Below are 16,633 nucleotides of genomic sequence, written 5' to 3'. Positions count from 1 at the left end.
TAGTCGCAAGTCATGCTGAATCACCGTATCGTGAAAAGTTTTTATTCTTGTGAGACAAATGCAAAGTTGAAATTTAGTATGAAGCATTTTATTGTTTAATCAAAAGAGTGTATACAATTATTCTACGGCGCTCCTCACCGTCCTATTTCAGCTCAGCTAACAGTATTTTCGGAGCTTACTGCAGACTATATATCGATTACAAACTACGGAATTTACTAATCGATATATATATACAGTCATACAGCAAGGTTTTTCCTTTTCAACAGTGTGCACGTGCATTATACACGGATTCGGTGTTGTACCGCGAGCGAGCGAGCGCCGCGCTAATTCGCTCGCACGCACGCACGCTCGTTCGGGTCGGCTGGCTGGCCTGCAGTCAGTCGGTCGGTCGGTCGATCGGTCGGTCGAACCGTCCGACAACAAAGGTAGCCCGCGCTGCCGCGGACCGCGGGTGCGCCAGTCAACAATCGAACACGCGGCAGCGAGCACTGTCGTCCGAGTGGAGACACGCGTGTCGACAGCTGAACAATGACAACGACAACGGCGGCGGCGGTGACGCCGACGACGGAGACGACCGTCACGTCCACGACGGTCGACGACGACGACGACGACAAGCACCGACAACGAGGATCGATCGCCGTCACGTGGGATAGCTGCAAAGAGCTACTGCTTGACTTTCACTTCAACTCCGACCGGATATTCCACCGGTGAGTACGATGCGGAAGTGCACGGGATCGCACTTCCTCTTTCACCCTCCCTGCATGCTCCCGTCCGCCCGTCGCCGGAAGGGTTTGGGTGCGCAATGGCGCACGCGACGAGGGGGAGGAAGAGCCGCTCGATTCCGTCGCTCCCTGATTCCCGGCTGGCCCGGGTTTATTGTTTATATCACGTTCCGCGTATACGTCGATTCCATTTGGCAGGCCTCGCAGTTTGGAGGTCCGAGTTTAGCCGCGCGTTTCTACTTTCCACCGCGAGTATATATTCCGTGACGCATTTCGCCGCTTACTTCCCTCGTCCTTCTCGCCCGTAGCCGCCTGGCACGTCGCGACTCGACGTGCGATCCCCGGTCCCGGACGCGCACGAAAACGGACGTTAATTCGACGCCGGCTGCGCGAAGAAAAGGAGAATGCTCGGAAGTATTTCCGCTTGGATACACGGCACACGTCAGGCCCGGTCGTTTGCACCTCGCTGCACCTTCCCCGCTTCCCGCGCTGCGTTGTTAAAACGAAACACACTGCCCGTGTATATATGATAAATCCTCGCGAGGAAAAAAAGGGAAAAAATATCGCGTGCAGAAAACGCAAGTAAAAGAAAGCGAGCGAGACAATAAGGCGAATCTTTTGACCCGTTGTTTACAGCAGAACTTCTTGCACGATTCCACCTCTTCCCTCCCTCCTTTTTCTTTTTCGTTGAAGAGAGAGGTAAATCGCGCAAGAAATTCAGTTAAAAAAGAAAAAGAAATGAAACTTCTTTTCTCGGTTGTCATTTAACTGCACGCAAAGGTTTGAGACATTCGCATGACAATTCGACATTATGGAAGCCGTATTGCTGAAAATCGAAGACTTTTATCTAAAGACTTTCTCGAAAACAAAGATCATTGCCGGGATCAAAAAGACACGAGACTCTCATGAATAACGAATGAGGAGACTCGCACGGTTAGATAATTCAATCTGATACAAGTTTATCTACAACACTTCGTGTATCTACAACTATAATGCGGATAGGAAAAATTTACCGATGTAAACTTGATACTTAAATGAAAAAAAAAAATTTAAGTACAGTCCGTTCGTACCTGTTTGTATCCGCAGTGCACTTCAAAAACTTTCCAAATTTCCTACACAGAAAAAATGCTGTTATATCAATTAAATCAGTGTAATTAAAATTAATATTATTGAAGTAACATCAATATATTAATGAACAAAAATCAGCAATAATTGTTTTAATAATCATAACAGTCGGTTTAGTAATATCAATGCTTTTGGAAAATGTAATTGAATGATCAATAAATTTATCTTATCTCAATTACATATTTTTTAATTATAATTGCATGTTTGATTATAGTAGACATAATTGATAGTTTTGTTTATATGTAGTTGAGTTCTGTGTAATTCATATAAATATGTCTGTAAATTTAACAACGTAAAATAATAAAAACAAATTAAACGCAAAGTTGAAGGTACTTTAGCTGATACAAATGCATTATTTTGTTAATTTAAATACAATGTATTTAATTTGTATATTTTTTATATATTAGAACAAATCAAGAATTTGTCATATTGACTCATTGCATTTATTTTTAAGACAAAAATTAACGCTTAATTTAATCATATGTATAAATTTTGCAAATATATAACTTATATATTTATCTGTATATTTAATCAAATCAAATATAAGTTGTACGTGATTAATATTGAAATACAATTGTAATGTTTACATTTAGCATTATTACATAATTATAAAGTATTTAATTCTCAAAATGTGTTACACTCTGGTATTCACTACAATATTATATGTCATTGATTGAATTATATACATAATTCGTTTAATATGCATAATAAAAATTATAAACAATAACAAATAAATTGCATGAATCATTTATTTAATTGGCAGCCCGCAACTACATTACAGATTTCTCAATAAAAGCGCTTAAATGAACAAAATTTGATTCAATAAAAAACTTTTACGGCTTGTAATCGTAATTTGACGAATATAGTTTTATTCCTCAATCTATTCCGAACTGCGGTGTACCATTCATTTGTACGTATAAACTACATAACTTGTATTTTAAAGCGAACATTTTGATGAACAAATAAACTTTAAAAATTTGTTTGCATTTTTTATCTTAATCTAATCGTCTTCGGGTTTATTTGTGTACGTACTTCAAACGTGTAAAAGGATTTTCAATTCTGTAAATTCAATTCGAAACTAAATGGCTGAACAGAATGTAAAACAGATGACTTTAGGATCCCCTTAAGACACTATTGTCTATTTTTATTATGTTTTCATCTTGCAATGTTTTTTATGTTAATTTACATCGTTGCGTCTCTAGCGCATTCTCTTCGAGCGACTAAAGAAAAAGATTAATTCAATGTCAAAGCGAATCCACGTATCATCGTAATTAACTCGTGAATTAACGTGCTAAGATACGTGTTAACTCAAAATTATTTTTACACCCCAACGTCAAAAAATAAAGCTCTTATGTTACAGTAAATTTTTTTTTCACTGATTTAAAATCTACACCTGTCTTTCAGAGATTTCGAGACCCAATTTGCATAATAAAAAAGTTATGACTCATACATTTTTAGTACCGATTTATTGAAAATAACTGATAGAAAACACCCAAGATGAACGTTTAGTTATGTTAATTATGCATGATAAGAATTTTTATTATAAATCAAAATAATAAAATAATATTGAGTGAGATTTTAAGTTAAAAAGTATTGGTTAATCTTTATATTTATGCTTTAAAAAAAGTTTATATCACGCATTTCTATAAATTTTATTTTTATTTTTATTGAATTTTTTATACAATTTTTACAATTGTACAATATAATGAACAAATATAACAAAAACAAACCATTTTTAATAATTCTGCAAAAACAAAATACAATAAAAATAACTTTATGAGACAACGTAGTCTTATTTTAATTGTTATAAAAAAGATGGTATATACTTCTTCGGTTTTTTTCTAACAATTACCATATTCTTTATGAACTTATCTTTAAATGTATAATCCCATCGAAAACTCACAATACAAAAACATTTTATTAACTGATGTCTTCATTTAAAAAAAATGTAATACTAAACTGCTTAATATACTTTTTCCGTTTGTTTAATACTTTTTTGTTTCTTCTTTCTCTTTTCAAAAAATATTGACTAAAATCTAACTAATATCCTTAGGGTGCTGTCCCATGGCAGCCGGAAAACGGAATCTCGGAAAAGTAATATAGAGAGAGGATCAGGAGAAACGCGCCAATCAGAAATTTGACGCGTTTCTCCTAGTAGGCAATTAGGCACGTTCAAAAAATACAAAGATTGATTTACGAGGTTAACGAGGTTAACTTTTCATTTCATTTGACAATATTTTCAAAAATTTTTTTCACTATGAGTAAACCATATCAGTGGTAAATTAATTTAATTATTTTATTTACTATAATTATAATTTTTTGTAAGATACGTATTTCATTAAAAGAAATTGTAAGATATTTTTGTAAATATAAAATAGGTTATTAAATAACCAATATATTTATAATAATAAGAAAAATGTTAACTTTTTAATTTTTAGAAATAATTCATATTTAGCTACTATAATTATTGATGATTGTGGAATTTGTTTCCATTTAATAATTTCTTCAGTTAAAATTATCCTTATTTTTTTCCATTTCATAATATAGCTACAAAATAAAATATAAATATACAATTTTTTATATAAATAATTTTATATAAATAGTTATCAATAATATATCATGGTGTCACAGGTTCAAAAATTGCAAACTTGTTAGTCCGGAATTTTTATGATTGGGTTCCCCATGTACTAATATTTTCGAAATTTTTAAAAGTCAGAAAATTTATTTTTATTATTTTAGAGCAAAAAAAAATTACCGTAGTAAAAGAATTAGTAAAAAAAGTGTAATTTATATATATTATATTATATGGATAATAAAGAATTTTTTTTTAATTAAAAACAATTTTAGAATACTCTTCCAATTTCCGTAAAAGATACTCCATGGGGAACGGGGGCATCAAAAACTCGGAATGATAAGCTGATTCTGATTGGCTAACCCCCTCTCCATTACTTTTCCGAGACTCCGTTTTCCGGATTCCGGCTACCATGGGACAGCACCTTTAGAATATTAATAAATTATAGAGCAATCAGTATATACTTAATAACAATGACTTTTAAGTGGGGTGTAAAAATCATCTCAGGTGATAACGTGAGCGTGTATTTACGCAAGAAAAATGAGGTTTGTGTCTGGAGAACTATTTCCAGAAATAAAAATTTATGTAATAGCGTTACATCGCTGACATATATTCTCAATATTTACGTTCTTGTTATTGTATGTCATCTTTGTTTTCCATTTTACGATGAATTAACGGGGGGCACATGCAAGCAGTCATAAGGTAGATTAGATTAATTGAAGAGAAAGGGCAGGAGTTAGGGAAACCTTGAGCAGTTCAAGGTCTCCCTAACTCGCTTGAGGCTTTCTCCGAACACCTTTGTTAATTCCTTTTTTTAATTCCCAGCGCATGCGCGCGTAGCTCGTTATATTATATTTTATATGCATAATAAGTTATAATTCATATATTTTTAATACCGATCTATCGAAAATAATTGATAGAAAATATCCAAGATAAACATTTAATTATGTTAATCATGTATGATAAAAATTTTTATTATAAATCGAAATAATAAAATAGTTTGAATAAAATTTTAAATTAAAAAGTATAAGCGATATAATTAAGAATATATATACAGGGTTTCCCAAAACATGTGGGTCAACGCTCGTAAAAAGGTAGAAGGGAAGATAAACATAAAAGTCCAATTGTCTTGGGTTAGGTTAGGTTAGGTTAGGTCCACCAATAATCGAGATATTAACGTATGGAATCTACAAATAATCTAATTAATTTCTATCGTAATTGTGAACAGTAAATTAATGAAAGTTTATCGTACATTCACGATAGATTTTTTCTTCCGTATTATGGCTCGAGCGGATCGAGCTCTTCACTCGGCGCTCTTATTCACATAATTTGAAAAATTAATACCTCGGTTATTGATGGATCTAACCCAAGACCTAACCCAAGACAATATTGAACTTTTATGTTCATCTCGATTCCTTCTATCTTTTTACGAGCGTTAACCCACATGTTTTGGAACACCCTGCACACACACACACACACACACACACATGTATATTCTTGATTATATATATTTTGTCTCTTCCCTCCCTTTCCACTCGTTCCCTGCTTTTTCTAGAATAAATATGACAACACGTAGATTTTTGTTAATCTTTTGATGAATACATATGCTTTGTCTGATCACGCATCACATACAGTTGTCGTAGTTTTGCTTTACGCATGCATTAGCATGCATCGAAAGTAAATAAAAAATGAGTTGCCTCGATATGAAACATGCGACGATATGGAGAAAAAACGCGATCTCTTAATTTCGCGTAGAACAGAAGCAAGAAGCTCCTAGTTACACGCTATTATCAAGAATAAACAAAAACATTGCGAGAGATAACTCAAGATAGCTCCTTGAGATAAGCATACACCGCCATTGGTTTTACATTCCGTAAATGGAAAATAAAATTATGCAAATAACTAGAATATGCATTTATTGAATAATACGATAAAAAATGAAATATTAATGTTTACATTTTAATACGTAAGGTGTATATTTATTTCAAAAAGCCTATCGCGCTTGACCGCGTTATCGAACTCTAAGACGGTAAGGTTTAAATTCCCCCAAAATTCTTATCCTTATCATTATTGATTTGCTATTCAAAGAAATTCAGAGAGACAAGGAAAAAATTAGACCCGAGTATTTGTCTTAAAAAAAGAAAGATTATATTTATACGATTCGCGATAATCTCTCTCTCTCTCCTTAGGTATATTAAGCTGGCTGAGCCATATCATTAGAAAACATCGATTTCTATATCGGAATTATTTGCTAATTATTTGCTATTTTTTGTGACAAAAAAATGTTTTGCTTTAGCCAACAAAAAAATTATCGGTGGCTAGATAGCTTAATATCAAGATACTACACAAAAACGTATACAAACTAAACGAATTTAGTAAATCGCTGATATATAAATTATTTGCTAATTATTTATATATCACTGATTTTTTGTCTTAAAAAATATATCACTGATTTGTAGCAAAAAAAATTTTTTTTAGCAAAAAATAGTAAATAATTAACAAATAATTCGGATATAGAAATCGATGTTTTCTAATGGTATGGCTCAGCCAGTTTAATATACCTATAATCCTTGTTATGTATCTCAAAATGTATTTGATGCTATTATGTTCGCTATAGAGTCTATTTCTCGACTCACACAGTTCACGATCATCATTCCCAAATGAGAGAAGTACATGACGAAAAACACCGCATATAATGCGAAATTCAGCCAATTTTCGCAATGTCGTAACAAGCTCGCACAAAATCGTTCATTATCAATCGTGCAAATTCCACGGGAATAGATTTTCGTTTGAGCTAAACACGGCTTCAGCAAATTCTTTAAAAATCTCTTTTGGAAATTTAAAGAGAGTTAATGTTACTAAAAATTTCGAGTTTCTACTTTCGAGAAACGACATCGAATGAAAATCACGTATAGCAGAAGTTATGTGTATACCTCATTATTAAATGTTTAAGTAGAAATCAGATAGAAATGATAAATAACGTTAAAAATTTTGCAAATATTTTAAAATTCGTAAAATCTCGAGTTTTATATAAATTAATTATATAAAATAATCATATTCATATATAAGATTTCTTGAAATTTTATTGGGTATTCTTAAACGTGTCTTTGAAGTAGCATGTCTGAAAATGTCAAAGATCTCATTTATGAGGCAACAATCTGAAGAGCATTATACATACAACGGTGCACATTTGCCATATTTTTAATTAGCGATTAATTAATAGCATAATTGACTTAGATGATAGCGGGGTTGGTAAAGGAGAAGATAGGTTTCGTGTCAACTGAAAATTTGATTGCGTGCAATCCTGAAGTAACCTTGAGTGCGTCTAATTTATAATAAGCCACAAGCGAAACTTCAAAATCTCAAGATTTTTATAATTATCGAGAACAATAAATATTATATACGTATGTGTATTTTATATATATATATATATATATATATATATATATATATATATAGCAAGTTACAAAAGAATAAGTTTCGATTAGATAGTAAATATTTTATTTCCAGTAGAAGAAAAAATGGGAAATATTGTCGGTTAAAATCAGATTATGCAAGATTAGCAAATCTAACTATGTCGACATGTTTTTACATTTCTTATATAATTCGAAGATCATTGCCCTCGGTGATAGTCAGCTTATCGGTTACTATTATCTGTCGATTATTCTGATCACAAATTAAATTTCTATAATTTAATATGCCAAGTGTCCAGCTATTGTTCCAAGTTTATAGCATTTTCGAATATGAAATGAGTGCTTAATTAAGTTAATTTTTGTTCATTTATTCTCCCTCTTCCCCATCCCTCTCTCTTTCTCTCTCGTGTTTGAAAATATACACACATGCATGTACGTTCGTTATTTAAAAATTTTAAAATAAATATTTTATATGTTTATTTTTAATTTAATTCTCCTCAATTTTATTTTCGCATATCTTTCAGAATTGGACTTAGTATAGCTACAAGACCATGGCTCTGGCTAATAATTTCCCTGTGCCTAAATCTCATCTGTGGTTTCGGACTGTTACTCTGGAAGGAGGAGATTGACGAAGTTGAGCTCTATATGCCAATCGATTCTATATATCGCAAGGACGCTTATTGGGTGAAAGAGCATTTCCGAGATGATCTCAGGCATGAAAGTGTCATCGTCACTGCTCCTAACGTGCTGGATCCCGAAGTGCTGCGATCGGTACATAGGCGATCATGAATTATTCGAGTATCAGCGAAGGTTCTTTTCCACATTAATGCACACTTCTCCCGCGATAGTTAATTTAATTGTCGTCACGTTTATTTAAAACTGTCATAATAATATTATCATATTTTAACAAGTTATTTACTATTGGGAAAAAAACCAAAAATCTGAAAATTTTTTTGTATACAGGGAATTTTTTAATCCTTGAAAACGGGAATTTTTATAGAATGTTAGTGTATGGAACTCAGGACAATTTTATTTTTAAATTTAAATTCTATTTCTCTCTCTGCTGTGAGAAAATTAATTCTGTTATAATTTTTGTTAATACTAGACATCACGCTTCGCGCGCGCTATTTGACTTTTTATTTTTTACTTTTAAAAAATATATTACAACAATAACCATCTATACAAATTTGACAGCTTAAAATACAATCGCAATGACAGTTATTCTCGCAACACGAAGTAAGTGCAGCGAGAGAACCAATCAATATCGCGGAAAAGAGGCTTCATTACATGCCTTTTTTAAGATAGGATTATGTAATTATTTATAAATTTACATAATTTTACACACACACACGCGCGCGCACGTCCAAATATACACACACATAGAAAAAAAAGCCAATAACATATGTAATTGCGAGCTACTAACTACATAAAATACTCAATACAATAATATTTACTGTTAATGCTCTAACACTCTTCTTTTTCTTCTTTCTTACACACTCTCTCTCTCTCTCTCTCTCTCTCTCTCTCTCTCTCTCTCTCTCTCTCTCTCTCTCTCTCTCTCTCTTTCTCTCTATCTCTCTCTCCGCTCCTTTTTTCTATAAAAGTCGCTGTTTCTTCTTCTGTTTCTTTTTTCTACAAAAGTCGAAACTCTCTCTTTCTCTTACCAATTTATTTGTTTTCCTTCTTTTTTTCTAAAAGATAAAATTTTAAAGATATTGTTATTCCCTATTATATTATTACTTAATATATCTTTATTATTTACCTTATTACTTACACACTTTTGATATAACCAATTTTGACTTGAAAACACAACTGTCAAACACTACAAAGCATGCGGCTCAATGATCAGCGAAAGAACCAATCAGCATCGCGGATTAAAGGCAACAATTCTTCGAGACTTTCGAGATGACTTCGATACATTCGATAAATAAAAAAAAGGAGAACAAAATCAACAATTAATTTTCCAATTTTTGATAATACAAAATCAATAACCGATTAGCAATAAATATGACACATCCATATTTATTCGCGTGTAACTCGCAACTTTTTAATAAAAAATGAGAATTTAAGATAATACATATTATTCTAAATTGATGTTGAGCATTTAATCACGTTATGAATTTTATACTTTTGCTGAGCTAGATCCGTGTATTGCAGATCAGTATACGTTCATTTACACCATATTATTTCTTTTTAGCATTTTTTAATTTCTCAATCTTATAAAAATAACAAAATAAATTTATTTAATCACTGCACACTAAAAAATTGTCTAATCCTGCCTAAAATTTTAAATAAAATTTTCGAACAAAATCTCAAGGAATTAAATAAAATTTTCGGACAAAATTCTCAAGAAATTCTATAAAATTCAAGTAAACATCATACTTTTAAAATAACTATTAAACTACGATCATCGGATAGGTATACATATATTCACTTTTTTTAAACTATCTTTATTTTTATGCGTTAGAATAAAAATAATTTTTTAAATGAATATTAATTATTCACGATTATCAATTTGTAATGTTCATTTAATTAAAGAATGTATTACAGATTATTTTATATATGATTGCATTATTTGCATTGATTATTTGATTATATGCTTAATTATAGATCAGAGATATCGAGAAAGATGTAAAGAATATAGTAATAAATAATAACACTTGGGAAGATGTGTGTGCTGGGTAAGTATTTTATTTATGTTAAAAGTATGATTAGTTTATATGAATTTATATTATAAAATATTTGTTAATTGGAATTTATATTATAAAATATTTAATTGTTAACAGATATTTTACATGGTTCCAAGAAGATGATAAATGGGAAACCATGGATAAAACTGAGTTTCCTGAAGAATATCTGCCTGTGATAAATAGTACGATGGCGAAGGAACCCTGTATCCATAAATCGTTCTTAAAGATATGGCAGAAAGATGGTAGAAATATCGATAGATTGACAAAGACTAAGATACTAAAGGATGTTACTGCAACTCTGCAAAACAAGTAAGGTGCTAAAATTTTGCATCGCAAAATCGATGAAATTGAATCGTTTAATAAAATGCAGACTGATATGTATAATTTTTTATTTTTAAGTAAAACTTGCTTTCAGATTTAGTTTCGCGCAGTTCTATTAACATTGATTTTACTTAAATTTGCTTTATCCTGTTTTTTTTTTTTTTTTTTTTTTGAGTTTTGATAAAATACACATGTGATCAATACAATGGCTTTATGTTCCTTCTTGATATGTTAATTCGTTCCATACAGGAATACCAAGAATATATTATCTGACATTGCGCCGTTGTTGGGCGACGTTGAATACGATCAGAACGGGAGAGTAAAGAGGGCGAAGGCGACGATTCTTTACTGGTTACTGAAGAAATCCAATCCAAATTCACCAGAATGGGAAATCGAGTTCCTCGAGAAGGTACTACAATCAAATCGTACCTTGCCACCAGGCATGGAGATCTATGCGACGACGCTACGCAGTTATCAGGACATGTTGCACGAAGTGATCAACAGTAATATGACTGTATTGTTCTGTGGCATATCATTAATCACAATTTATGTGATTGTGATGATCGGCCGATGCAATGTGATGCAACAACGTATATATCTATCCCTCATGGGTATATCCGTGGTTGGCCAGGCCCTCTTATCGTCCTACGGGTTGTGCTACTACATGGGATTTACCTTTGGCCCAGTGCACCCGATCCTACCATTTTTGCTTCTTGGTATCGGCGTTGACGACATGTTCATTATTATGCAAAGTCTTGAAACTATATCGGAGGTAGAAAAATCCTTAGACATCTCTGCTCGTATAGCAAAATCTCTTCAAATCTCAGGTATGACAAAGTCTTAAATTTGATAAAAGAAGTAAATTTATGCTACGTGTATTATCTGTAAATGCATTTCAAATGTATTTTGGAAATTTCGAGAATAGATATAGACTAAAAATAATAAAAGCTTATATGATCGTACGAGATGGTTACATTAATAGAATCATCGGAACAAAAACTTTCAAGACAAAAAGACGCAGATATAATTCCACTAATATTTCGACTAATAGTTTGCTTATCTTCATAGGTATGTCCATCACTGTGACGTCGTTCACTAATATGGTAGCCTTTGCCATCGGTATGACAACAGTGATGCCGTTCCTGAAGTCCTTTTGTATATTCGCCGCAATGGGTATAGTATTTCTTTACATTTATGAGATCACATTCTTTGTCAGCTGTCTGGTATACGACGAAAAACGATTGGCGGCGAAAAGGGAGGGTTGCTGTTGTCAGCCACTACCCAACTGGCGACCGAACGAGTGCAGCAAGCAAAACTTTCAACGTCTCATTTTCGAAAAATACGTCGGGCCTTGCGTGATGAAAACATCGATAAAAACAATCATTCTATTAGCTACTGCTGTCCTACTAAGCGTTAATATATGGGCGATATTTCACTTGAATCAGAACTTTGATCCACTTGCTTATTTAAATCAAGAGTCTTACCCCATACAATTTAACAACAAATTAAAAGAATATTTTCCGAAGTTTGGCAAAAATGTAAACATATACCTAGCAGGAGTGGATTATTATGAGGATCGCCATGCACTGTTCCAACTGGTGGACAATCTCAAGCAAAATCCCTATGTCAATAATCGTACTCTGGACCCATGGTTTACAGCATATCAGGAATGGTTGAACACTACTGGCAAAGGTAATATGATTATTCAAATAAAATTTACATTTCCTAATATAGAATTTACTAATTTAATTTAACATTATATTCGCCAGTGCATTATATCGATGATAAAGATGAATACTATAACACACTTACGGAATTTCTCCTGTTTACGGTGAAAGGCCAAGCGTACATTCAGAATATAAAATTTGATAAGCTGCCATTTAACGACTACAATATCACAGTACGTTAAAAAGAATACATTTTAACTATAAGTTAACATTTTGTGAAATGCATATTTTTCATGAGGAATACTTTCAGACATCTCAGATTCCAGTGCAACACATTCCCATAAGCACATCGTCTGATCAAATACGCGCTATGCAATCTCTTAGAGATGTCGTGAACTCGGTGAACTTTACAAAGGGATGCGATTATATCGCAATTTATTCGTTGGATTATATAGCATGGGCATCGAACAAGGTAAAATTCTTCTCTTGAGAATTGTTTTTCAAGTGTATTAATTGATTAATAAATGTAATCGATTGATGGATTTTGTAGATTATTGGTGAAGAATTAATCAGGAACTTGAGCTTGGAAATAATGGCAGTAGGAATAGTAACACTGGTGCTACTTAGAAATCTACTCGCATCGTTCTGGGTGATGTGTTGCGTGTTGTTCACACTCATCGATCTTCTAGGCTCAATGTACTTTCTGGGATTGACTGTCGAAATATCGTCAGCTATTATGATTTTATTATGCGCCGGACTGGCAGTTGATTATGCTGCGCATGTGGGACTAGAATTTATACGTTCGAGTGGCAACAAAAATGGTTGCTAGCAAATAATATATTAAAACTGCACGTTTTAGTTTTAATTAAGCTCAAGGATTTTTATTCGATAAAATTGATTTTAAAAAATTATTTATGGCCTAAAATAGTAATAAAAATTATTTATATATATTTGAATAAATTAAATTATTATTATAGAAGCTTATTGTTTTAAACACATTATCTAGAGTTTTAAATAATACGATTTGAAGAAAATTGCAAATTATATATTATATAATTTGCATATACATTTTAATATTTTTTGTGTGAAAGATTATAATTCCGCAATAATGCATAATCTTAGAATGTTACTATAATGTCTTATCTTATTGCACTTGCAGAACGGGCACTAACGACGTTTAACGTTATTGGACCGGCTGTGTTTAATGGTGGTATGAGCACATTTCTCGCTTTTGTCCTGTTAAGTTTCAGTCAGGCCTACGTTTTTACAGCTTTTTTCAAGGTATGGGTATAATGCTATGAAAACAATTGCTATTAAAGAAATGAAAGTGCGACATGTATCTTATTCGACCATCTCTTGTCAAATTCAAGTGAATCAATAAATTAAATCAACAAATGTATTTTATTTGTTTTAGCTATTCACGTCCGTAGTGGTATTTGGTTTGTTTCACGGATTACTATTTCTGCCAGTAATATTGAGTCTAGCAGGACCCAGCGAGAGAAAGCAAGACAGTCCGAAAAAGAGTCAGGCTATGCAATATCACAATGGTTACTACACCGTGCGTTTATCCCAAAATGGGAGAGGTAACACCTTTAAAATTTCAATGCTACAAAACGCAATTTTCCAAGATAAATAAAAACCAATTCATTTTTTATTTCTCTTTTACAGATACAAAAGATGTACTTGCTAAATGACGTTTAGCAATGGTTCAAAAGATTACTTAGGTAAAAATATTTTTGTAGATAATTGTAGTGCTAAAATTTGTATGATTGTGGAACGAATGCACGCATATCATATTACAATATATGCGTCTGTCTCATGTTTGCTGTCTTTCCATTCTTTTATATATACATACATATATATGATATATATTATACACACACACACACACACACACACACACACACACACACACATATACACACAAGCATAAAAAATTGCTAAATAAAGATATCTTTCGTATAAAAAGAACTTGAAAATTATTTACTCCGCCTACTTGTAACCATTGTCCACCCATCTTCCTCAGGTTCATTTTTATCTATGTCCATATCCTCATCCAAATTATTAGGCTTGTGCTTTGCTGGCTGAGGATCAGTTTGTCGAGGTTGAGTAGGTTCTAAATTCAGCCATGACTGTAATGGTGGTAATTTTTCAAATTCCACTTTTAATGTAGACTCATTGCCTTCCATACAATATCGATGAAACCTTAGTAATTCTTCTGCTATCTGCATACTGCTGTCGTCTTGTAATTCTGTATTAAATTGATTGTCCATATAATCATCTAGTTCATCAGCAATCTGGCTGCTAACCAATCCTTCTACAAAAAATACAAAAGTTAATTGAACACAATTCAAAAAACATATATTTTTAAAAATTGTGAAATTAACCATTCATATATAATACATCTGTTATGTAGGAACAAAATTCCCTTGCACTTTCTATTGGACCCATATCATGTTCTACTGCCAACTAAAAATAAATATATTTTATTACATAAGGTAACCATTATTTAATCTATGCATACAATGTACACATATTGTTCATATTCTGCAAGTTTTCTTAAAAAAAATAAGTATTAGAATTAATATAACATTTATATATAAATTTTTAATAAATTATACAAATATTTTTAGTAAAAATATTAAAATAAACGTGAGAATTTATAATTAAAACTTTGTTGGTAAAAGTAAAAAGTAAATCTAAGCATAAATGACTATCGAGTAAATTTGTAAAGGTGAAAAGCAGAGGAGCTGAAAAACATAAGCAGAGTTCATGATAATATAATATTTCTATTTTTTAAATATGGATTGTTTTTTATGTTTTTACTGTTTCTCGTTTCATGTAAAGTAAAAATATAAAGCACATGTATACTTAAAATTTATTATAAAAAAAAAAATGAATACTTATATGTTAACACAAAAAATATCTTTGGATTATTTCATATAACATTGCAAGAGCTTACTTTTAGTGCTGTCCAATTACTGAATATACGTTGCGTGATCGTTAGAAAAAATGGCATAGTATGCTCCATCTTAGGTTAACAATCACGTTCGAACATATGACCATCTGACTTTGAATATCTTCTTCTTCTTCCCCTGTGATCCTGAACAGTGTTGCCAACAATTGGAAAAAAAGATAGCTAACCAGTATCTTAAAAAAAGCTAGATAATGGGTGTTTACGATAATGGCCTAGTTTACATCGTGCATTTGATACGCGTATCAAATAGTAAATAACTAGTGAATGTGTTTAATCATTGGCTGATCAGCTTAAATTCACTACTTGATACGCGTATCAAATGCACGATGTAAACTAGGCCAATGGGTATCCGAGTAATTTTCTCTAGGACCGAAATATATGATAAGCACAACCATCTACTATCATCATGATTCGTGACAACTCAATGCTGTCCGGTATAGCCAAATCATCACGAGCAAGCTGCGAGTTCCGTGAGTTTGTAGCAGGTAACCTAAAAAGTACGACATAAATAATTTAATTATTACAATTAAAAATAATCTGTTTTTAATGTATGATAAGATTATTAACTTTAAAATAGTAATTATATGTAACACAATCATGTATTTTTAAAGTATTGTCTAAAGTAATATCAGAGATTATTTTATTTACAAATATTTATTTTGTCTATCAAGTTTCTATCATAACGGTATTATTTCAAAACCTAATATATTTTAATTAAACATTGATTCTCAATAAATGTTATTATTTATTATTAACTAACATATATATTAGAAAAGTCATCTTTTATTAAACGGATGGTGTTAACACTTTGAAACAAATGAGATAAATTATGTAAAATTACTAAATAAATCATTATTAATAATATTTTTTAGATTACAAGTAAAATAAAAATTTAAGTATAAATATTTTTCTTTCTTGTAACAACTGTTAATGATAAGTTGCATGGTGTTATCATTATTTTTAAAAATCATATCTTTATGTATAAATATTATGCATGAATATTTCACTAATGTGAAACTAATAATAATGTTTACAATAAATTTTTTTAATTTGTAATACAAGTGCATAGTAAATTAAGATATACTGTAAACAGATATACGTTAGATATGCGTTAGATATACGTTATAATAGAAACTTGATAGACAA

General features: G+C 31.7%; 2 protein-coding genes across 3 annotated transcripts; one reads left to right on the top strand and one right to left on the bottom strand.

Annotated features, from left to right (window-relative positions):
* The first annotated feature begins 384 nt into the window (after nt 1-384).
* On the top strand, nt 385-14,426 carry LOC105834066 (patched domain-containing protein 3). 2 transcript variants are annotated; one of them, XM_028191275.2, is made up of 12 exons: nt 385-707; nt 8,357-8,603; nt 10,443-10,513; nt 10,619-10,831; nt 11,093-11,670; nt 11,912-12,535; nt 12,613-12,743; nt 12,821-12,982; nt 13,061-13,331; nt 13,670-13,791; nt 13,925-14,093; nt 14,179-14,426. In XM_028191275.2, the coding sequence occupies exons 1-12, from the start codon at nt 529-531 to the stop codon at nt 14,202-14,204; spliced, it is 2,793 nt and encodes a 930-aa protein (XP_028047076.1). In that variant the 5' UTR covers nt 385-528; the 3' UTR covers nt 14,205-14,426. The 2 variants fall into 2 exon arrangements, with proteins under 2 accessions (XP_028047076.1, XP_012531735.1); XM_012676281.3 differs by lacking the exon at nt 385-707 and having other exon boundaries at nt 8,463-8,642.
* On the bottom strand, nt 14,171-15,642 carry LOC105834069 (pre-rRNA-processing protein TSR2 homolog). The gene is made up of 3 exons (XM_012676285.3): nt 15,473-15,642; nt 14,898-14,979; nt 14,171-14,827 (listed from the first exon to the last, which is right to left on the bottom strand). The coding sequence occupies exons 1-3, from the start codon at nt 15,539-15,541 to the stop codon at nt 14,490-14,492; spliced, it is 489 nt and encodes a 162-aa protein (XP_012531739.1). The 5' UTR covers nt 15,542-15,642; the 3' UTR covers nt 14,171-14,489.
* Nucleotides 15,643-16,633: the final 991 nt, after the last annotated feature.

Source organism: Monomorium pharaonis, chromosome 3 (assembly GCF_013373865.1).
Source record: "Monomorium pharaonis isolate MP-MQ-018 chromosome 3, ASM1337386v2, whole genome shotgun sequence".
Classification (NCBI taxonomy): Eukaryota; Metazoa; Arthropoda; class Insecta; order Hymenoptera; family Formicidae; genus Monomorium; species Monomorium pharaonis.
This window is presented reverse-complemented; position numbering and strand designations above follow the sequence as displayed.